Genomic DNA, 24,603 nt, shown 5'->3' on the forward strand with positions numbered 1-24,603 from the left:
AAAAGTTTACAAAGCTCTTTCAGATTCTTGACCTCATGATAGTTTCCTGGTGACCTTACAAAATAGTGCTTAGCACACTACCCCTGGTGGACAGATGAGAACATGAAGGTGTACCCTGCATTTAAGCTGCTCCCCATCTAGTAGTAGTAAAGGCAGAAGTTTCTTGGGTTCATTAATGGGATGTCTCATGCCCTCTCCATTGTGTCAGTCATAGCAGGACCAGAAAGCTTTGACTGAGCTGCCTGGATCCTTCCACAAGACATGGTCTCAGTAGCAAATATGACTAGAGAAGAAGGAGAAGATCCTGAAGACAGGGGCCCTAACTTTGCTTTTAGACTCCAAATGCAAATAATTGTATTCAGACATATACTTTTAGATCCAACTGGTTCCCACTCTGGCCTAACATTGCACCTACCTGAGGATTTTTACAAATTCCATTAGTTCCTAAGGAAGCAACAAACTTATCTCACTTTCAAATGCATCTATCTCAGGAGACTTAACTTCTAAAAAGAGATTTATAGACAACTTGAAAGTTACTATATATACCCCTTCCCTCTCAAGCTAGCTTTCAGAAAAGGGAAAATTCCTTACATTTCAGTCCTTACGATGCCAGTCAAATCCTGGGACCCTCTATCTTATTACTTTATTCTGAGTTACTGTCCCAATGTTATACGTGTTTAACTTTAATGTTTGAATAGTTCATATTTTTCAACAAGGTTTGAATTTTTCTGATGAAATCAGAGTGAAAATGCATTAAAAATAGCTTATGGCCAATGATGACCAAAATCTCTAAACATGATGTATTGGTTTCTGTTAACACCCATGAGCCTTTTTAGTAGTGATTTCCTTTGGTATCACATATGTATCACTGTGACTAAGACCCAGTAGAGGCAGGACTGTTGGCATGCATGTATAAAAATATTTGGGGAAAATTGTCATCAATCTATATGTGTTGTGGAGCACCTGCTGATTTCTCAGCATTGGGGGGTGGGGGGTGCAAGAGATATATACATTAGTCCTCAAACTCAGGATGCCTGTGTGTCCCCAGTCAGTCAGGTAGGATGTCTTCATTTCAGCCTTCACAATGACATGCATATAAAGAGGCAGTGCAGTGTAGTGGCTGACAGTGACCTCTGCCACTGGACTGTCCAGGTTCAAAGCCTGAATATCTGTGGGATATCAGGTCACTTAGCTTCACTGTGCCTCAGATTTCTCATGTGTAAAATGGGAGTGAAAATAATCTGTAAAAACGGGGACAGGAGATAATAAGGTACGTAGGAGTACCTGGCTCCTAAGGTTGTCCTAAGATCAAATGAGTTAATCTATGCAAGATGCTTAGAACAGAACCTGGTATGCAGTAAATACCATTATGTAGGAATAAACTAACACTTGCTGCCTAACCTCTGTTGGTCCTGGATCAGGATTCCAAATGCTGCAGTTTTAATCCACTTTAAGCATTTTGTATGAAATTAAAATAACTGCACTTGAAACACTGCAAAATCAGTGAGACACCGACTCAAGCTGAGAATCTGCACTGCAGGGAGGCTGGGAGCACCCCAGATGGCTGTGGGCGCTGCTTTCTTAGCAGTGGAGCCCAGTGGCACTGAAACAAACGTGCTATCTGAGCCAGTCTGGTCTGCCTTAAAGAGAAGACTTTCCAGTAGATTCCATAGTCATAATCAGAGGTTTTCTCAGGTAAACCAGGATGACACCAAAGTGGAGGGAATGGTCATCCCCTCTGTTGGGAAGGAAAGACTGCCTGCCAATGGGAATGCTTGAAACTTCTCAGCTAGTTTCAAGGCAACTAGATGTTCGGTTGGGCAGTTTCTGGTATCTTAAGGAATGTTTCTTAGGCAGGCTTTGAATCACCAGGAAATGGTGCTTAGTTGAAGGCACACTTTAGAGAGCCTCCACACTGCTTTGGAATGATTGCCACACGGAGGTGAAAAAGAGGAAGAGGGCACATTGTGAGCAGCAGGTCCATGTGATGTGGGGGTGGGTGGCAAGGGCAGTTCCCAGGGTTTGCACTTTCTTCCCAACTCAGTGTCTTTGTACAAGGGGTCTAAGAGAAGCATCCTCTACTCTTTTCTTTGTCTAGATTGCTGTCCTTCCTCTCCTCCACTCCAGCCTGCCCCATTCATTCATTACTTTCAAAGTATCTACTTTGTGCCATCACTAAGAATACAGTGGTAAGAAGAGCATCCTTCCAGTACTCACAGCAGAATCAACCTAGAAAAAAATTAACATCGATGAAATATGTCCTCGAACCTTTCATCACCTTGTCTTCACTAACCTCCTGATCAGTTCTATCTGTGCCCCTCCCACCCTCCCCCACCCTGCCCTGCCCTACTCAGACATTCCAGTGCCATCCTATTCTGTATAAAAACTCACTGACTCAAAACTACATGGCTTAAAGTGTTGCCTCTCCTCATATCATTTCATGATTTTTAAAGATGAAGCCATAGACTTTCATGGTGAAAAGCATAAAGATGTAATTTCAGAACTAGAATAGAACTTGCAAATAATTCTGACCAAGTGATCATTTACTTTATACAAAAGAAGAGAGCCAGGACTCAAACCCAGATATGCCATTCCTGGACTATGTCATTTCCACCCCACTCCCCTGCCCAATCCAAGGAGCCATGAAGAGGGCAGACAGGCAAAGGGTCAGCATGGACAGTCACCAGGATTTCCTTCAGTCATATCACACTGAACATCTTTTCCTAACAACTCTGGTAGCCACCTCTGTCTCCTTGCCTCTCTCTCCATCAGCCTTCTAATTTGTCTTTCTCTTATTCCTAATGATACTTGTATTTAGTTTTAAAATCCAGCACTGATTTGGCCCTTGCTCACCTAACAGACTTTCAAAGAGGAAGGAGGACCCCCCCCCCCAATTCACACTCACACTCTTTCATGCCATCTCACTCTGGACCAGAAGGGGAGAGAAGAAGGTCTCTAGACCTTGAGGACCAGTAGCATGTCTCTCTGCAATCAGTTGCTTTCCAAATAAATATCCCCCATGAGATGAAATCTGTATTAATGATTGAAAGAAAATATGACAAAAATCTTAAGGGTGATTACCTCTGCCAGATGATTATTTTATCCTTTAAAAGAATAACTTTTACACTTACCAAATTTTCTTGAAGAAATAATATTACACATATATGTATGCATGTATATATATGAAAAAATATATATGCCAATGACATATATATCACATAAAAATATATATATGTATATGTTTTATGTATATCATAAAAGATGAAACACTTAAAAATACCAAGGCATGGAGTCCTGTCTATTCAGAGAGGCAAAGAAAATAGGTGATTTCACTCTCCTGAGCTGAGCATTCAAAAGTTCTTAGGTATTAAATATCACTGGTTTTGATAACAACAAACAAATTAGTTTTGTGGCCTTGATTATCTGACATAAGGTTTAAATATTCACCTACAGATGCAGAATTTTTACCTGGAATCCACTTCAAAAGCATGTGTATAAAAAAAAATTAGTTGTGTGTGTTAATTTTCAGAACAAATGGGGATGCCTGGGTGGCTCAGCAGTTGAGCATCTGCCTTTGGCTCAGGGTGTGATCCTGGAATCCCAGGATCGAGTCCCACATTGAGCTCCCTGCATGGAGCCTGCTTCTCCCTCTGCCTGTGTGTGTCTCTGCCCCTCTCTCTCTCTTTCATGAATAAATAAATAAAATCTTTAAAAAAATTTTTTCACAATAAATGAAATTGGTATTCTTTACTCCATTTTGCAGATGGAGAGGCAGAAACCAAAAGAGGTTAAATCAAGTAGGTGAAAGGCATACTCCTGAAAATGAAGATACTCAAACTGAAGCCCTTGTCTGCTTGAGGGGGCTTCACTCAGTGATGCCAGGGATGAGAACGACAGCCAGTTTTACAAAAGACACAGAACATATTTCAACTAGAGCCTCTATTAGGGAAAAGGAAATAATAATATGAAGCTGTTACTCTGTGAAGCTGGGAGGATGATGGAGGGAAAGGAGAAACTGAGAAAATTTAATGCATTCGATTTTTCCATTTTGTTCTCCAGTAGCAAGACTCAATGCAGGGATGGAATCTGAAGAATCAAATGATCCTAACATCAAGCCTAAAAACTCTAACCCTAACCCATGAAATGCTATCTCAATCTCTCTAGCTCTTTAAATAACCTAATAGGCACCAGATCTTCACTCTTTTCACCTAAGGACCAAATGCTGAGCAGGCTTCAGGGAGCATTGGGAAGTTGCTACTTTTTCTTCTTGGCCACCTTGGTGCAGAGTCTGCAGGAGACCCTATCCCACCCCACCCCCCACAGAGAATTTCCCTTAGGCCCCCAGATGCCTGAGATGGTTTTGAAGCTCCAGGTGCTCCTCAAAGCTGAGTTTCAGCTGGTGCAACGAATCAGAGGGATGGCTCCCAATCTAGACTAACTGCAGTCCTAAAATTCTCCAGAGGATGAGGGCCTGAAACCCTGTGGGAATCTTGTGAGTAAAATGGGAGCTCCATCCTGAAACCCATCTCATGAAAGAGTTGATATCATCTGACCATTCAGGCACCCACATACTGACCCTGACATTTATTCACACTCCAGGTCAGTAACTTTGGGGCTTTATGAATGAAATAAAATAGCTGTTTTAGAATCACTAAATCCTCACTGGACAGAACCATTCCATACACACATACTAAGCAATGGGGTGTTTTTATTTATTTTTATTTTTATTTTTTTAAAGATTTTATTTATTTATTCATGAGAGACAGAGAGATAGAGATAGAGAGAGAGAGGCAGAGATACAGGCAGAGGGAGAAGCAGGCTCCATGCAGAGAGCCTGACGTGGGACTCGATCTGGGGTCTCCAGGATCACGCCCTGGGCTGAAGGCAGGCGCTAAACCACTGAGCCACCGGGGCTGCCCAATGGGGTGTTTTTAAAACCTCAACTTTATTCTTTGTTTCTTCTGAATTTAACAATACGTGCTTGATGATAAAAAAAAATCTCACAATCTAGACGTCTATATAGCAAAAGTAAAAGATTCCAAATGTAAAAGATTATGTCTCCTTCTAGACCTTTCTTTATGCATTGTTAAATATGTGTCCTCCATCCCCAAGTGGAATTACTCTCTACTTACTATTCTCCAATTTCCTTTTTTTCCCCTTAAGCATCATTTTGTGTTAAATCATTGAGCTCTGCCTCATGTTTTAAAATTTCCTGCAAAAAAATAAAATAAAATAAAATAAAATAAAATAAAATAAAATTTCCTGCAACATATTCCATGCTAAGTATAAACCATCACTTATTTACACAATCCCTTATTAATGGACATGTAGGTTGTTTCCAATTCTTTTCTATTAGACATAATGCTAGAATAAATATCTTTCCCCAATTGTGCTCAAAATAATTCAACTCCTCTTCACTTGGTAAATTGGTAAATACTCTTAATTGGCCAGCTAATTAATGTGTGGAGGCATTTCGTATCTCTCTTCTTAACTTTGCATATTCTGCTGGTCTCCTATGTGCCCTATGCATCCTTCACCATTTACCCATCAGTCCGCACTGGAAAGCTACTTTATATTAAGGCTGTTGCATTTGTTTTGCAGAATAATTCCTGGGATTTCTCAGAATTGCTTTCCTAGGACATTCTCTGCTCCAGTCCCTTCTGCCTCCTTTCTTTTTATGCAAATGTAAACCCAGTCACTGAGGCCTCCCAAAGACTTTAGGGAAACTATCTAAATCCTTCTTGGGGGAAGCCTGGGTGGATCAGTGGTTGAGCACTTGCCTCTGGTCCAGGGTGTGATCCTGGAGTACCAGGATCAAGTCCCATGTCAGGTTCCTTGCATGGAGCCTGCTTCTCCTTCTGCCTATGTCTCTGCTGTGCTCTCTCTCTCTCATGTTTCTCATAAATAAATAAAAATCTTAAAAAAAAATAAATCCTTCTTGGACCTCAGGCATCCATCCAGAAGCCTTCCTGTCCTTTCTGGGTCTTACTTCCTCTTGTTTCTGCCTCTTTTATGAGGCCAGGCAGACTTCTTATGCCTACTCCTCAGCAAACCTAGGCATGAAGCTCCGTCCTATCTTTTTCAGAAACAATCCACTGTGAGTCAGTATTTCACTGAATTTTGGCAGTGGAACAGGAAGAGAGTCACATTAAGTGCAATAAATCCATCCACCACTTCTGTCTCTGGCACCTCTCATGCCTCCCTGCCTCCCCCACCCACTGGTCCCCAGAGTGAGAGCCTGCCTGTGACAAGAAGTCTTCAAAAGGCATAAAGCCTCATTTTACAGCCCAAGAATGCCAGCCTGCCCTCATCAGCCCCATCCCCCAAGGCTGTTGAATTAAAAGACCTCCATCTTGTCATGGAAAAATGATCTCTCTCTACCCCAGAAGCATTGTAGCCCCAAGTCTATGTCTTAACCGCTGCTTCTGTAGTTGGCCTTCACCTTGGCTTTGTGAGGCCTAGAGCTTCTAACCTTTGGGCAGCAAGTGGAACTCCCAGATTTGCTCATTGTTTAAAAGAACTGCCTTGGGCAGCAACGCAAACATGGTGCCTCTCCCTGGGCAACCCTGATGGCAGTAGTAATTCAGGACTTAACTGTTTCTTCACTTCACGCCCACTGTCCTATGACCCAGCCTCCTCTAAATTTGCACCTTGCAACCAGTTGCAGTTTGTTTCATCCACTTAGAAGTTCACACGAGAACTTTAAGACACATAACTTGGGAATGACTCAGGACTAGTCCAAGACACCAGAAAGTCTCTTCATTCAACTAGGCAGAAAGGTGAATTATAGAGACATTCTTTTGAAAAGTCTTCTTTAGCACATTTTATTAATCCTAATACCACTACAGTCATAGTGGTTCTTTCATATGGCCAATTTTCTAAATGTTGTTTATTTGGCAAGCCCTTCTCCTGCTTTTCCTCTCACCCTCTTCCCTGCTGCTCTTTGTTAAAAGGTAGACCAGATGCCAGGTACCATCGGGAGTTATCTCATTTACTTTCTCTATCTTGTGACACGAGGTATTATTACCTTCCCCTAAAAACGAAAAAGCTAAGTCCTAAAGAAGATTCATAGTTAAAGTCACACTGCCAGGAAATAGTGGAGTCAGGCAGGATTCAAACCAAGCTCTGAATAGCTCCAAAACTGCCCTTCTTTACATAATGAACCGTCATTGAGACTGGAACATTCAGATTCAGTTCCCATTCTTATGTTCCAAGGTCCATTGAAAAGAGTTTTCCAACCTACTCACAATTTCTAAAACTCAGGAAAACAACATAATTAACTTTAAAATAGGTTTTAAAAGTCTTGAATGTTTGCACTTGAGAAATCTCATATTAATTAGGGCAGGTAAAAGACAGAAGAGTTTTAAGAGTCTTTTAAATGGAATTTGAGAGAATTTTCAAGGACTTTGAAGGCCAACAACATAAGCTCTTTGCTTCAGTTTAGTTTTTAATTTTTTTGTGGAAGAAAAACATTCATAAGAAAAGTATATAACAGGTATATACACACACAAGTCTGGTTAAGAGAAAATGATCAGCACCTACATCCCTTCTTATCATGCAGGGGCCACTCCTTGTTATGTCTACACTTCTGCAATATGGACACATTTCTCTTTTCTTGATACCATCACTCCTTACTCATTAGCTTTGATTAGAATAATTATAGTGATTCATGAAAGAACACATAGAAGGAGAAAGAGAAAACAATTCCTGTGACAATAAGACAATTGGAAGAAAAGGAAAGGAGATGATTAAAAAGGATGGATGGAGGACGGATGGGTATTTGTGAGAAAGTTGTTTTCTGAGGTCAAATGAATGGAACTAAAAGAAAAATATAAAAAAGGAGTATATACTTTGGAAAGAATAAAACGATGTGCTGGCAGGGGAATAGGTTAGGTAGATCCCCAAACTCTAGAGCTATTGGCACTGTCACTTGGGGTTTGGCCATGGTCTGATGGCAAATGAGAAGAGAGGGAGGAGCAGGGGCAGCCTGAGTGTGAAGGGAAATGGGCACTGTCACCCATTTAGTTAGTCATCATTTGGGACATATCCCCTAGACTGACTAAGAGTATGAATCTCATATTCCATTCTACATAGAAAGATCAATGCCCAATGTCATTTTGTTGCTGGTGATTTGGGGGTTGTCAGTTTCTTTTTTGCCATGATACTTAAAGTGCCATAAAGACTGAGTGAGCATTAAAGCAAAGAAACAAAGAATTGAAAATATGATAGTGGGAATGTTAGTAGTATTTTAGAAGAAGAAATAAAAAAGGTACTGCAAGTAATTTAGTAAAGTCAGGAAAGAATAAAAGGAATTCATAATTAAGTTTTATCATAAAATGCATTTTATTTAGTTTATCATTATAGTTTACATCAGTCTTTTTTTTTTTATTTTTTTCTTTTTCCAGGAGCCTTGCAAACAACAATCTCCAGACACTCCCAAAAGATATTTTCAAAGGCCTGGATTCTTTAACAAATGTGTAAGAGGACCTAAGAAATCATTGATTAATTAATTTGTAGTAGTTAACAAAGAAGCCTAGTATTGATGTTTAGAATTTGTAATTGGCTTTAAATTTTAATTAGGGCCTTACAATTTAAATTTTAAATTGGCTTAAATTTTAAATTTACTTGAACTAATGTTTGAGTCTTCTATGGTATTTCCCACTGGAAATTCTGAACATAAAGTGCCCAGGCATTCCTTGGGGCAAAGTGTGTGTCCTATGGGAGGAGGTGCTGATAAGCGACTTTGAGGGGGTGGGAAGAGGAGGCCCAGAGTAAAATTTCAAGATGCCTTTTTTCTCATGAGGTCCAGGAAATGGGGCTACAAAAGGAAAAACATAAAGGAGTCTGGGAAACTGACCGAGTGTAGAAGAAAGGTTACACCCATGGGTTGGTCAGTCAACAGAGAAATGGAGCAGGAAGTGGGGGAAGGGAGGCAAGTTTGCCTTTTCTCTCCTTAGACTGAACAACAACTCTAGGCTTAATCCCCAGGAATTTGGCTTAAGCCCCAGGAAAGGGAATGAACTTAATTATTTTTGACCCTTTTTCAAACAAAAGAGCTTTCAAACTTTGACTTTTAAGCCTCAGAGTGAAAGATCTTTGTAAGGAATTTGTATATTTTGTTGTAAGCAAAACAAGTAATATATGCCTAACTCTCTCAAAAGCAATTTAGCTTCATTAAGTTCCTTCCAGACATTAGAAGGGTATTTAAATGGTCATAAGGTAGATACAGGGACAAATGAAAGGATATATGAAAAAAAAAAAAAGGTTTCTTATCAATTAAGGTATTTTGCTACAGAATATATACTCAAAACAACTTTTCTCCAATCTGAGATCTGAGTCAAGTATTTTCTCCTAAACCTAGTATTTAACTTCAAATCAGTAAGCTAATGAAAAACTTTCTTTGTTCCTTCTGGTATTTCCCCAGCCCCGCCTCAATGCCTAGTGCCCCAATTCCTGAATGATGATTTATTTCCAAGAGAGTGCCAGAAGCAAGACACATCCAAGAGGGTCTCGGACAGACCACGGTTATCTGTTCTGGTTTACAATCACCCAGAGAAGTTCACACTCATTATTTAGGGTCAGAATATTCTTGGGAGATGAAGTCAGTCTTGGGAATGTCTTGGAAGTTAGATGATACGCCATGGCAGACTTGAGGATGCAGCTTATTTGGGTGTCATCCTCTGGCCCATCCTTGAGAAAAAAACAAAAAAAAACAAAAAACAACAACAACAACAAAAACACACTTGAAATTGACTCGGTCTCTATGGAAATCCCATAATGGGTTTGGCCTCTTGGGCCTACTCTGATATGCCCAAATTAAGAATTATCTAAGAAGTACAAGGATCCTTGCCAACTTGTCTTTTAGCGGATTTCTTGGTTTTCTTGAATGTATCCCCCAAAAAACTTTTTTAAATCCTTCAACATTTAAAAATTATTCACGTACTGTGTGAAGATGAGGCAGTATCTATCGTAGGAATTCTGTGTGACTGAGAAGGGTCTAGGAAGGAGCTGGAATTTCTGAACAGAAGCAATGCAAATAAACAGAAAGCTTGGTGAGTTGGGATCATATGTGGAAACTGAAATTATCCATGCTGTATAGTTTATCACAGACATGAGCTGCTGTACGTCTGAGTTAACTCTGCTGTGTCAAAGCCATTTCCTATTAAAATTGAATTTGTAGACCATGGAATAGCATCCGGATGAATTCCATCTGTGAGGAAGAACAAAAACAAATAACTCCCTTGATTTAATTGAATATGATACAATAAGGACTATATTCTACCCTCTAGACCTGCACTGGCCAACATGGTAGCCACACATGTGGTTACCAAGCAGCGTTCCAGGTGCATCTAAGGAGCAAAGCTTTAGATTTCACTTAATTCTTAAAAAAAAAAAAAAAAAAGGATTTCACTTAATTCTTAAAAAATTAAGTAAAAAACTAAATTTAAATTGAAAAACAGATTCTCAGTTCAATTATTGAAAGAATTATGTTTGGAACAACTTGGACATGTGAAACTATTTTTTCCAACTATAAATTTTATGAAATCTAAATATAGATCACATACTTCTGATGAAAACTTAGCATCCAAATTGAGATATTTTTTAAAACTGTAAAATATCTCATTAATAATGTTTGTATTGGCTACACATCTAAATGATAATATTTTGTGTGAAATATTAAATAAATTATATTATTTTAAAATTAATAAAATAAGTTATTTTAAATAAAAAATATTTTAAAAATTAGTTTCACCTACTTCTTGTTACTTTTTTCAGAAATACAGAAAAATTTAAATTACATATATAGTTCACACTGTAGTTCTACAGACAGCACAGCTCTAGACAGAGCCACCTTTGATCCAAGAGGGAATAAGTTATGAAGTTCTATTGATTGGGTGGCATTCAAGGATGAACTGTGGGAACTCTCTAAAATGAATTGTCAGTCAAGTTCAAGGTAGATCATGGGGCATGATGTAAAACTGGGTAAAGGCATTCTCCATATGTTAATTGCTGAAGTAGAAGTCATACCTGTTTAGGTAGAATAATCCTACAGCAAAAGCAACTGAAGTTTGTCTTTCAGGGACCTGAGAGGGAATTCATTTAATTGTGATTGTAAACTGAAGTGGCTGGTAGAATGGCTGGGCCACACCAATGCAACTGTTGAAGACATCTACTGTGAAGGCCCCCCAGAATACAAAAAACGCAAAATCAATAGTCTCTCTCCCAAGGATTTTGATTGCATTATTACAGGTAATTATTCCAAATCATTCCACCTCATAAAGCTAAAAATAGGGCTACATTTTTGTGTGTGCAGAAATTGATATTTTTTATATCTTTAAAAGCCAACCAACCAATTTTACTTTTTAAAATTTGATAAAGCATTAAAACTTTGTGTGTTTAAAAGCAAAGTAAAATTATCATTTTACTATTACTCTTAAATAAATGTATCTCTTAAGAACATTTGAGATCTAGCCAAGAGTGACGCATTAGCACATGGTTATTCATCATCATTTCCTATTTTTGCAGAATTTGCAAAGTCTCAAGACCTGCCTTATCAATCACTGTCCATAGATACTTTTTCTTATATGAATGATGAGTATGTAGTCATTGCTCAGCCTTTTACTGGAAAGTGCATTTTCCTTGAATGGGACCACGTAGAAAAGACCTTCCGAAATTATGACAACATTACAGGTATGAAAAGCCTAATCATATTTTGAATAGAAAGTTAAGCAAGTTGGACCAAGGGCAACAGAAAAAGACAACTGATATAGGGGATGCGTGGGCAGGCTTAGAGTCCTTTAATTCCCAACTGTATCATTTACTAAGTGACTGAGGACTCTCCTAAACCTCAATTTCCTGACTTGTAAATGAGAATAATAATACCTAACTCACAGGATTGTTGTAAGATGATGTAATCATAAGATAATGTGATCACATATTCAAGAAACTTAGCATAGAAGTTAGCAAAGTAAATATGCAATAAAAGATGGATTATTTTTCTTCAAAAGAAAAGTATTGGACTAGGAATCATGAGTTTTAATCCAGGTTCTGCCACAAACTAGCTGGGTGAGCTACTCACCCTCACTGAGCCTTCCTTTTTTCTTAACTATGAAATAAAGATGTTATTTTAGATCAATGACTCTGCAAGCTCTGTTGCACAAATGTGACTCCTAAAAAATGTTAATGTACGCCTTGTGACAAAAATGGTTTTTGGTTCAATAAATCTGTGAACCATATCGCCCTCTTAGAGATTCATAATAATATACATATGAGGCTCTGAGAAGTCTAGCAGTGAGGAAGCCTCTTTCCAGTGTTTTGTGCATTTAATTTGAGCTTGGGAACCACTTTTTTTTCCATGAAAACTTTTACTTAGGCGACCTCTTAAATTTTGTTCTCATTTCCACAAGTTTATAGTTTTTAAACAAGTTAGAATATGGAGCTTCCTCTGAAACGTTTCCATCAGCTTTAGCTTCTAACACCTTTAAATCTGCTCCTAAGGGGGACCTGGATGGTATAGTTGGTTAAGCATCTGCCTTCAGTTCAGGTCATGATCCCAGGGTCCTGGGATCAAGCCCCGCTTTGGGTTCCCTGCTCAGAAGAGAGTCTGCTTCTCCCTCTCCCTCTTCCTGCTTATGTTCTTTCTCACTCTTTCTCTCTCTCTCTCAAATAAATAAATAAAATCCTTTTTAAAAATTTAAAAAAAGAAATCTGCTCCTAAGAACGTTCAAACCTCCCTGTATAAGAGTACCCTTTTTGGGTGGGAAGGGTCATAATTAGATTGTGTTGGTGGCCTTCAGCCCCATTACTTACAGGATCAAGACAGGTCTGGAGTTTGCTTGAGACTGAGGTGCCCAGATGAAGAGATTTTCTCCAAACTGAAGTCCTCCCAGAAGCTTCCTTCTTTCTCAAGGAGGAAGATCATGCTTCCCTTTCTCCCAAACCCCTCAGTTTTCCAATGAACTGCAACAGCTTTGTGCAGTTTAAATTAGGTTCTTACCTGTGTATAGTCTATCAATTATTCTAGATGATTCTTCAGATGAACACTTGAAAGAGAAATGAATCACATATATACAGACTTTCAGAGGACATTATCTCATCAAAGATAACAAATATATTCCAAATGATGCATCCACTTGAAAGATATTGCTAATCATTCATGGTGTTCTTACTTACAGAGTGCAGACAGAGCTACAGAATCCTTCTCAACACAGTTTTCCAATCAATCAGTTGATCAGTATTGATACATAGTTGAGATCTAGTGGCCATCCGTGATCTAGTCCAAACCCTTATTGTACAGAGTGAAAACTGAATTACAGAGAAGCTAAGTGATTTTCCCAAAATCACACAATCACTGGAATCCTGAAAAGTGTCACAAATAGAATAGTTTCACCTTAGTAGAAAGAGTTGATGCAGATCTTACTGCTTTGGAGCTTTCAAAATTAGAAAAGTCTTGAGGCCCAGATTTTCCCTGCTCTGTTTAGATTTCCTAGAGCCAAGCTCCCTCTAGTTGATCAGAATTTACTGATATATGTCAAACTCTTACTGAAAGGATACTGAACAAGGATACTGATCCATATTGTTTTCTGCAATATCCCAAAATAACTTTCAGGAGTTTTACCTGTGACTGTAAACCTCTTTTCATTTTTCTCAAGGATTCCTCTTCCTTGTCTTCTCTCTTGCCACCAGTGACCTAAAGCATCAGAAAAATGATAAGTGGCATCTCTTTCCTTCCTTAGGGGAAAATCAGGTTATTTTTAGAGCAAGAAGCCATTCACACTAGGAACAAACTAATTACAGGTAGAACCATGGGCTACCCAGATCACTGCTCAAGACTTTGTAAGTTGGGGGACGCCTGGGTGGCTCAGTGGTTAAGCGTTTGCCTTTGGCTCAAGTTGTGATCCCAGGGTCCTGGGATCAAGTTCCACATCGGGCTCCTTGCGTGGAGCCTGCTTCTCCCTCTGCCTGTGTCTCTGCCTCTCTGTGTGTGCGTCTTTCATGAATAATTAAATAAAATATTTTTTTAAAAAAACAAAACAACTTTGTTTCAAGGTTTCTAGAAACTTGTGGGATTCTAGTCCAAGTTGGAAGCCCTGGAATAGCTCACCTCCCCAAAGGTTGGGTTAAAAGCATAGAGACTCTGGTAGACCTGGATTTGATTCCCAACTTTGCCTTCTCCTAGCAGCACTGAACCTCTCTGAGCTTCAGTCTGCTCACTTGCAAAAGGGAGGATAATGATATTTATGTCTTAAGATTATTGGGAATTTTTAATGCGATGATTTGGCAAAGCACATAGTTAGTGCTCAAGAAATGGCAACTTTCATTAGAATTATGGTAATTAACTCATGATGTGTCAGGGAAAGCAATGCTTTCTTTCTGCAAGAAGTGAGAGGAGAAAACTCAGGCTGTAGCTGTGTGTCCTGAACGTCTAGTGCAGGTTGGATGTGACTTGACAACTCAGTTTTCGGTAACAAGGCCTCATGAGGCACAAAGGCACAGAACTTCATAATCCTGCTGCCATTGGGCCTTGGAGATTGGCCTTGCCTATTCAACCAAGGAAATGTCTTATTCCAGGCTGATCTTGGTGGAAGTTGTATGGCCTCAGCCTGCACATTTACATGCTGCAAAAGAGGATGGCCATCCAACTAATCTCTCATTTGTCTTTTCCCAGGCACGTCCACTGTAGTGTGCAAGCCTATAGTCATTGAAACTCAGCTCTATGTTATTGTGGCCCAGCTGTTTGGCGGCTCTCACATCTATAAGCGAGACAGTTTTGCAAATAAATTTATAAAAATCCAGGATATTGAAATTCTCAAAATCCGAAAACCCAATGACATTGAAACATTCAAGATTGAAAACAACTGGTACTTTGTTGTTGCTGACAGTTCAAAAGCTGGTTTTACTACCATTTATAAATGGAATGGAAATGGATTCTACTCCCATCAATCCTTACATGCGTGGTACAGGGACACTGATGTGGAATATCTAGAAATAGCCAGAACACCTCAGACACTCAGAACGCCTCATTTAATCCTGTCTAGTAGTTCCCAGCGTCCTGTAATTTATCAGTGGAACAAAGCAACACAATTATTCACTAACCAAACTGACATCCCTAACATGGAGGATGTATATGCTGTTAAGCACTTCTCCGTGAAAGGTGACGTGTACATTTGCTTGACAAGATTCATTGGTGATTCCAAAGTAATGAAATGGGGAGGTTCCTCATTTCAGGATATTCAGAGGATGCCATCACGAGGATCCATGGTGTTCCAGCCTCTTCAGATAAATAACTACCAATATGCAATTCTTGGAAGTGATTATTCCTTTACTCAAGTGTATAACTGGGATGCAGAGAAAGCCAAATTTGTGAAATTTCAGGAATTAAATGTTCAGGCGCCGAGATCATTCACGCATGTATCCATTAATAAGCGTAATTTTCTTTTTGCTTCCAGTTTTAAGGGAAATACACAGATTTACAAACATGTCATAGTTGACTTAAGCGCATGACACACCAAATTCTGTGGCTGCCATCAGAAACTTTCTACAGTACATGATCCGGATGAACTCAATGCATGATGACTCTTCTTATCACACTTGCAAATGAATGCCTTTCAAACATTGAGACTACTAGAACCAAGCACTACCAGTATCTCCATCCCTAACTGTCCAGTCCAGTGGTGTGGGAAGTGACCTTTTATAAGACAAAATTGAATCGTGTGACTGTTCTTTGCAGTGAAGATGTGTAAATAAGTGTTTAATGGTATCTGTTACTCCAAAAAGAAATATTAATATGTACTTTTCCATTTATTTATTCATGTGTTCAGAAACAACTGCCAAATAAAATGTTTACATTTTCTTTCATATCCCAAAGGTAATCATTTATGGTTGTTTTATTCTTGGTGATGGTATGTTGAAGAAATAGTATTATACAACAGGGTTATGTTTAGATCAAGAGCTCATGGTATGAATAAGGAGTGAAAATGAAACACTAATATTCATTACCCAAGATTTATGAACAGGTTTTTTGGCTGATTTGGAACATTTAAGGGTGTTTCCAAAGGTCATAGCTTTTAAGAACATTTTGTGGTGAAATAGTGACAAATTTAAAGCAGGATAGAGAAATTTACTTATTACAAATTGGAAGGGAAGACTAATTGGAAATAAAGACTAGTAAGGCCAGCATCCTTCTCCTATCTGATAGCTCTAGCTAAAAAAAATATATTCAAAAAACTTATTAAAGAAGTGAAAGTCAAGATTTTGAATTTTAAAAACTGTATTTAGGGACTTTCTAAGTGTCTGAACCTAGAATCATCTAAGAGCTGATTGAGATTGTAACCTTATACTACTTGCCTCAAATTCACCCTATATGGAGGCCTCCTAATCTGATTAAGGATACTTCACTTCTAGACATCAGTTCGGGTGTTACTGACATGTTGCAGAGTACCCAGGAGGCTCATATTTGATTTCTAAACTCCTGCTCCTGGATCACATGGATTGCTAGCACCTAGCACAATGCCTATGATAGGGTAGGCTCTCAAAACTGCTTTTGAAGATGCATGTGTGTCCTCCTGATACAATATAATAATAAACTTCTAAGTCCCTCTGATCTAATCAGTCCTATTTATTGAGTACCTGTTCAGAATGGGGTATTGTTCTTGTGGTGTTGGGGAGAAGAATTGAGGAGGAATAGGACATGGCCCTTACCCTCTGGGGCCTTAGATTAATTGGAGGGTTAGGACACAGAAACCTACAGAGTAAGTTGTAAGTGCCAACCATCATCTGAACATTCTGATTATAAAAATCCTGGGAGTATCAAAGATGAGTTCCTGGAGGAAGTGGTCCTTGTTTGAACTTAAAGGGGACATATGGCTTCAAAAGGGGATCACGGCGGAGAAGATACTCATGGCATGAATTGGTTCTGTGTGAATCAGAGCTTCCTCCAGCTTTTTATTCCCCACAATCCTTTGCTGAATGAATGGGTAGGGGGAGGAAGGCAGACAGCAACCCCACTGCCAGCATATACTAGGCAAAGTTGAAGCACCAAAGGTACACACAATGGTTACACATTTTCCAAGAAGCAATACCTCAGGAAGTTATACATAGGAAACAAATTCCTTTACCACGTGAGGAAGATATTAACTGACACTAGAGTTATGGGTGATAAGAAGTCTTACCTATTCCTGATCTTGTGCCCAGGGAGAACTGGCCTTTGGATTTCTTTATTTTTTTCAGTTCCCTTTTTCTATAAGTGGCATATATGCTGTTGAAGAACACCTGCTTTGTACAGACTGGATTTAAATCCAGTCTTGCCATGTCCTGGCAAGTTACTGAAGTCCTCTGAATCTCAGTTTCTTTATCTGTAAAGGGACAATAATGCCTACTCCAAGTACAGTGGAAGGATTAAATGAGATAATATGCATTTGGTGGATTGAATTTTCCAAATATGGCCACAATATTTTCTAACCTACATGTTCTATGAGAACTTTGCCCCTCACCTCGTCAAGAGGTAGTGCCTAATTCCATTATTCTTAAATCTGGGCAGGCTTGTAATCAATAGAATGTGTAGAATGTGGTGGAAATGATGCAGTTTGGCTTTTGAGCCTAGATCATAAAAACAACAAAGCTTCTATCTTGTGAACTGGGCCAATTGCTTTTGGAACTCAGAGCTGATCCTACAAGATCCCACTAGGTTGAAGCCACCATTCCGAGGAAGTCCAGGCTTTGGTCGACAGCCCCAGCTGAGGTCCCATTTAACATTACATCAAGCACTGGTCATATGAGTGAAGATGCCTCTGGGTGATTCCAGCTCCTCGATGTCAAATCTTCCCAACCGAGGCCCTGGACATTATGAAGCAGAGACAAGCCATTCCCAAAGCATCTGGTCCAAATTCCTGACCCACAGAATTTATGAGCATAATAAAATGGTCTATTTAAGCATCTAAGTTTTGGGATGATTTGTTACATTGCAGCAGTGATCAGAACAGCACACAAAGTACTTAACAGAGACCTGACACAAATTAGCACTTACTAAGTGTGCTGGCTCCACACTCAGAATATTGCATGCTTCTGGGTCAAGCTCTACATTATTACCTTAATGTAATTCATGGTCATTTCCTTTTGAAAGGATATCTCTTGTTTTCAATATGTTGCCAGTGTTCTAACTCTGTGCCAGCCTATCTGCCGAGTTCAGAGATGCAGAGATGAAAGGCCTAGGGGATCCCTGGGTGGCTCAGCGGTTTATTGCCTGCCTTTGGCCCAGGGTGCGGTCCTGGGGTCCCGGGATCGAGTTCCGCATCGGGCTCCCGGCATGGAGCCTGCTTCTCCTTCCTCCTGTGTCTCTGCCTCTCTCTCTCTCTCTCTCATAAATAAATAAATAAATAAATAAATAAATAAATAAATAAATAAATAAATCTTTAAAAAAAAGAAAGAAAGAAAGGCTTAGATTCTTTGTTTTCACAGAAGCATGACTATTTAAATTGGCAAACCGACTCTCTAATTTACCTGAAACCTGAGAGCTAGAGATACGAAGCAAAGTGAGCAGAGGGAGGCAGCTACAACCTAAGCCTACAGACAGTCAATCCAGATCTTTCTTCATCACATGGTACTACCTTTCAACACCTCACCCTCCAATCTAAACATAGGATTGTAGATGGGGAAGAGGTGAGGAGTGAGAAGACTGACAAGAATTTAAGAAAACTGAGAAGGACAGATGGTAGGGCCCATGTTCACAGGAATTGGCCAATCCTTCCTGAGAGTTGCCCTCTCTCTCTCTCTCTCTCTCTGTACCCATCTTCTATCCTATACTATATAACCCTGGCTCCTCTCCAGCCAAAGATGATTGAACCTGGAGGAACTCCTGATCCAGGGTTCAGCCCGGAAACTGGACTGGGCTCAGCCTGAACTGATCTAGTTCTCTCTCCTGGATATCTGGATTTAGGACCACAGCGGCTGGGTCAATTGGCTACAGGCATCAGATTTGTAAAGTGACTATCTTAAATCAGGTTCCCTCAAAGCAAAGGGATTTACTGAGGGAGTGCTCTCCTGTTATACTTATAAGGGAATAAGACCAGGGCAGGTGAAGGTTCTACACAGAGACGTCCTTTCAGGAGAAGTTAGCTTCAGACTGACCCCAATCCAGAAATCCAGAGTGTGAATCGTACCACACAGTGTGTCCTGCCTTGAGGCAAGGAGAATGGATGTTTATACCTCCCATCTGATAGTCTTTGACCAAAGAGTATGGGGACATGAAAGAGATGACCTCTCAGACATCTCCAGCAATGAAGGCTCCCGTTGGCTAAGGACAATCCTCCGGATAAGTATGCAAATCTAGGCTGTTATGAACTGACACCCATGGCAGCTGCAGGATGGGTACTTCAACCCAATAAAGAGCTTCTGGGCAGGAAACAAGGGCATATGCTACAGGCACAGTGACAGAGACGCTGAAGACACCATTTTGGAGCAGCTGTAAGAGCAGAGGAAGCTGGTCTGAAAGGTAAGAAGAGAATGATGTAGAAGGTCAGAGAGAAGCGAAGGTGAGAAGCTATAGTCTGAGGGGGAGGAGGAGGAAGAGCAAAGAGAGAGAGAAAAGGGAGGAAAAGGAAGAGGGAGGGAGGTCTGGTGACCCTGGTAAATTCGCCTGAGAACCAGACTCTGTGAAGCTAACATACACACATTTATTAGGTGGTACCCTTGAGATGCCACCTGGAAAGGATGAGAAGAAAGGAGAATTTGACAGAGAGCAGCTGAGTCGTGATGCAGTTCCAATAAAAGCAGCCCTGTAGGGAACTGAGATTTTCCTTCTCAGGTATCCCAAGTTGGAGCAAGGAGACCCACCAGATCTTTCCACCTCCATGGTGATTAGTCACTGGATGTAGGCTGGAAGAAAGCATGGCCCCAAGTGAGGCTGCGTTTTAACTACAGCAATCCCCAGAGGCTAGCAGAGGTAACAGAGGCTGTTTCTGAGTCCTCCCAGCAGCTAGGAAAGTAAGTCTTTTATTCCTGAAGGAGGATCTGGGCAATGCAACACAGCATGCACCACAGGGGGAAAGAGGGAGAGAGAGAAGAGTGGAAGAGATTCCTAGTGACTGTCCATTTCCCACTCATCCCTCATTACATGCAATGGCATTGCCTGCCCCTGAATTCCTTGACGTACTTCTGGAACCTTCTACTAACAACCCTGTCCCACCATCACCACACATACACATTTGGCTTTGTTCTATGTTAGTTTGAATGGATTTCTGTATTTGCCACACAATTATCTTTACCTAAGTCAGAATGTATAGGCATAGTTACCTCAGTGTGGATACGATGCTGAGTACTGGATATTTCCATCTCCTTTTCCTCTGCTATTCAAACTGCTTGATTTCTATTGATCTTATCTTCAAGTTCACAGACTCTCTTCTCTGTCATCTCTTAGCTCATTTCTTTAAAGAGTAATATTACTTTGACTAGATCAGAGCTGCTCACTTTAAAAAAATTGTTCCAATGTTTAAAAAAATTAAACTGTGGAAATTAAAAAAAAAAAAAAACTCCAATGTATTTTTGGCCAATGTCTTTCCATTGTGTTGTGGACCAATATTTTTGGAAATTAAAATAAAAATGAATTACCAGAAAATTAATCACACACTTCATTATTACGGCAATGACAAATTGCCGTAAAAGCTCCTCAACATTTCCTCTCAAGTCGTGTACTCATTCCATCCCAAACTGATTCCAGACTCCATCTGGCCTGACATTGGTCCTGGGATCACATCTGTAGGTACACTGACTAGTCAATGAGGGCTCCACTCCCTCAACGCATTTCTTACATGTTGATCTTAGTGTGGGATGTAGATGCATTTTAACATGATTGAATGGATGTCCATTGCATAGAACATCTAGGACCACCACCAGCCTACGAAGACCTTCAAGTGGCCCTATAAAGTCCTAAAGATTGAGTTCAAAATCTAGCCAGCTTCTTCTTCCACTCCAGCATCCTCTGTTTTACCCACACTTTCTTTAAACTCACAATTTGCCAATCCCTGTTCATCTGAGCATGTACTTGCTTCTGTGCCCAGGCTACCCTACCACCAATAATGCCCTTTCCCAACTCTTCTACCTTTGGACATCTTAGTCCTCACCTAACCACCTAGATATGGTTTCTCCTTTCTCCAGCTTTCCCAACCCATGGTTTTTACCATAAGCAAGGTTCATAGTTCATTCTGCCTTGTATTATGGTTGGTTGTTTTGTATCCATCTCTCCTACCAGGTTACACATCTCTGCAGGTCAGGACTGTGTCTTAGGGGTCTGTGATTTTTACATCCCATCCCCCCCTTTATCCCCTGGAATAGTCTTATGTTGTAGAAAAAAAGCTGGTGGAAATGAAATAGCTTTAAGCCCACCAGCTTTAGCCTTCTTGTTTGCATATCTCAGAAGCAGCTTCCTCCCCTACAGCAAATTTCCAGCCCCATAAAGAATCCTGGTCATGGATTACCCCAAAAGAATAGACCTGCACAAGCCCACCTGCTTCCCCGGGATAACTGGGGTGTTCTAGAAGATAAAGAGACATAATTTCTTTTCTAAATAAATCTCCATTCAAGCATAAGAAGCAAATCTACCTAAAAACTGATCCACAAAAATGAAGGATGGGAACTAATTTAATTAATCCATGGAGACCCAAGAACAAGAAGCTTGATACTAACACTTTCAGAAAGTCTATGCCCTTTGAAAGTTTTATCCCCGAGAAGGATCCACATCCGTGGTCGGCACTACTCAGATGTCCCGAAAGAAGCATCTTCCCTAGCTGAAGCCTTTAACAATAATTCTCTGCAAAACTGTGTCCCAGAAATCAGTCCTCCCAACAGTGCCAGATCCCAGGACAACTGTTCTTTGTCCTTTATTCCCTTAACCTTGTCTACCCACACATATTTAACAATTCTAAAATAAATAAATAAATAAATAAATAAATAAATAAATAACAAAAAACTTTAGAAATTGTAATATTTTAATTTAATATTATAATTTATATTTTAACATTTTAATTTCATTATAATAATAAGTGGCATTTATTAAGCACTTACTATGAGCCAGGCACTATACCATGTGCTTTATCTGTATTGTTATTCCATCCTCTGTGATTCTGCAATAGGGCATTGTTTTACAAATTAGAAAGCTTAGTCTTAGAACAGCAAAGTAACTTTCCCAGCCACATAGCCAGTTAAGATGCAATGTCAAGATTCATTTTGGGTAGCATCCATCAGTGACACACCATGCTATAAAGTTCTTAAAGACAAAATATATATTAAAAATTCAGAACTCAGGGTGCCTGAGTGGCTCAGTGGGTTAAGCGTCTGCCTTCAGCTCAGGTCAGGATCTCAGGGTCCTGGGACTCTTGGGGTGTCTGAGTGGCACAGTTAGTTGAGTGTCCAACCCTTGGTTTTGGCTCAGGTCTGATCTCTGGGTCGTGGGATTCAGCCCTCAGTAGGGCTCTTCACTCAGCACAGAGTTCGCTTAAGATTTTCCCTCCCTCTCCCTCTGCTCCTCCTGCTTGTGCTGGTGCTCTCTCTCTCTCAAATAAATAAATAAATCTTTTTTTAAATGTCAGGACTCTTGTAAGCTGCCAGATAAACACCCCAGTCAAGAACCCAGAACATTCCAAGTATCCTAGGACTATTGACTAGTACTTACACCAATGGACACAAAAAGCTCAATTTTATCAAAAACATTTCTTGAACATCTATTATAGGCAAAGTACTATGGAAGATGGTATGAAGAAAACAAAAATGAGCGAGAAATTGTCCCTACCCTTAAAGGATTTATGTACCTCTGGGGTTTATTTCTAAAAGGCAGCATGCAAAAACAATAAAAGGGGCAAAAGTAAGTTCTATAGGGATCTAAAGGAAAAGTGAAACATGACCTGTGTTTTCTTGCTTTTTGCCTGTAGATCTGACCTGCTGTTGGCCACAATATTTCTCTCTTTAGAGCAGTGGACATAGTAATTAACAACATGTGTTTAGATGCAGACAGACCTGGGTTTGCATTTCATTGTGGCTGCTCACAAACTATAAACTTAGACAAATTAATTAATCATTAATCATTTCTCCACCCAGGATCTGATCCCTGAGGAGACATAGTGGTTTGGGTTCTTTTTGTTATAAGTTGCTGAAATCCAACTACAATAGTTTAAATATAAAAATACATATAACTTTAGAAATACCTGGACCAGATATTCAGATGCTATTTTCATGAATCTGTTTATCTCTGACTCTATTGTTGACTTCTATCTAATCAGTCTCTCCTTTTGTGGTAGAGAAATACCGGGATCCCTGGGTGGCGCAGCGGTTTGGCGCCTGCCTTTGGCCCAGGGCCCGATCCTGGAGACCCGGGATCGAATCCCACATCGGGCTCCCGGTGCATGGAGCCTGCTTCTCCCTCTGCCTGTGTCTCTGCCTCTCTCTCTCTCTCTCTCTCTCTGTGACTATCATAAATAAATAAAAAATTAAAAAAAAAAAAAAGAAAGAAAGAAATACCCATCAGCTCCTCCAACAGGACATCTTGCCAATTTAGCTGTGCTTAATAAAAACACAGTGCTCCTTTTCCAGTAGTTCTAGCAAAAGTTTGAAGCTGATGCTCATTGGCCCAGGGCTCATCCCTGAAGCAATTGTTCTGGCTAAGGAGAGAAGGCTCTGATTGGCCGGGTGTGGGTCACGTGCCCACCCCTGGAACCCATGGGTGAGAATCATGTGCAATGAGAGTGAGGTAAGAGTATTTCCCTAAAGCAAAATTGTAGTGTTGTTAAAAAGGAAAAAGGATGCTGAACAGGCAAAACAACAACAGTCATCAACCGGAGGTGTGGTCTCTGTGGAGAATCTCGATTCAGAGAGCCAGAGTTACCAGGAAAGGGGCCACACCCTTAAATGTGTCTAGAAGCCCTTCACTAAAAGGTTTCAAAGAGTCCTTCCGGCTCCTATTTTGCAAAACTTGACAAAATATAATCTCCCATCTTTGTCTATTATTCATGACGATTCACTGTTACAATTGCTATATACATTTGTAAATGGTGTTCTCTCAAACATTCTGTTTTAAAATATTTAAACTGATATCCTCTGTTTCAAAATGATGTTTTCCCAAGTGAAATCAAGCTGCCAATTCTGATTTAGTGGCCACCCATTCCCTGGGAGATGAGATCAAGCATTCCTAGCTCACTTTTTGTTCTGGATGTGCTTCCACTTCAGATCAATCTTCACCTGGCAAGGGCAGCTGTCTCTTTGCTCTGATCACCTTGAGACTGGCTTCAAGATTAAAATCTTAAAGGCTCCTTACTGGCCCAGGATTCTCCTTACTTAGCTTTCCCACAGGTATCTAGGTATTAGCTGGAAATTATCATAGATCAACCTTAGCAAAGAAGAGAAGAACACAAAACACTGACTTCTATTAATAATGGTTCCCCCAACTGGTTTCCCTCCCAGAACCACCTAGAAAGCAAAAACTAACTATCTAGCTTCCTGGGACCCCACCTTAGAGCCACTGAAACTGAATCTTCAAAGAACAGGACCCAGGAATTTTTTATTTTTAAACATTCCTTAGGTGATTGTGATGTTGTTAGCCAATCACATTGAACTGACCAG

General features: G+C 40.0%; 1 protein-coding gene and 1 long non-coding RNA gene across 13 annotated transcripts in view; one reads left to right on the forward strand and one right to left on the reverse strand.

The window, feature by feature from the left end:
- LGI1 (leucine rich glioma inactivated 1) overlaps nt 1–15,867 on the forward strand; it is a 38,891-nt gene extending 23,024 nt beyond the window's left edge. Inside the window, exons 5-8 of one of the 2 annotated variants that reach the window (XM_038578229.1) lie at nt 8,406–8,477; nt 11,081–11,250; nt 11,527–11,691; nt 15,450–15,867. In XM_038578229.1, coding sequence (XP_038434157.1) covers nt 8,406–8,477; nt 11,081–11,250; nt 11,527–11,691; nt 15,450–15,487 — 445 coding nt within the window. In that variant the 3' untranslated portion in view covers nt 15,488–15,867. Of the gene's footprint in view, nt 1–8,405; nt 8,478–11,080; nt 11,251–11,526; nt 11,692–14,668 lie in introns of both variants that reach the window. The other variant, XM_038578228.1, reaches the window with a different exon arrangement.
- Nucleotides 8,344–24,562, reverse strand: LOC106557975. 11 transcript variants are annotated; one of them, XR_005380445.1, is made up of 7 exons: nt 24,182–24,486; nt 20,290–20,499; nt 17,172–17,354; nt 13,619–13,690; nt 13,174–13,285; nt 9,944–10,210; nt 8,344–9,690 (listed from the first exon to the last, which is right to left on the reverse strand). It is a non-coding gene; the product is annotated as an uncharacterized LOC106557975 (long non-coding RNA). The 11 variants fall into 11 exon arrangements; XR_005380438.1 differs by having other exon boundaries at nt 13,174–13,359; XR_005380444.1 differs by lacking the exon at nt 17,172–17,354.
- Between the last annotated feature and the right edge of the window lie 41 nt (nt 24,563–24,603).

The sequence above is a fragment of the Canis lupus genome, chromosome 28 (genome assembly GCF_011100685.1).
Source record: "Canis lupus familiaris isolate Mischka breed German Shepherd chromosome 28, alternate assembly UU_Cfam_GSD_1.0, whole genome shotgun sequence".
NCBI lineage: Eukaryota > Metazoa > Chordata > Mammalia > Carnivora > Canidae > Canis > Canis lupus.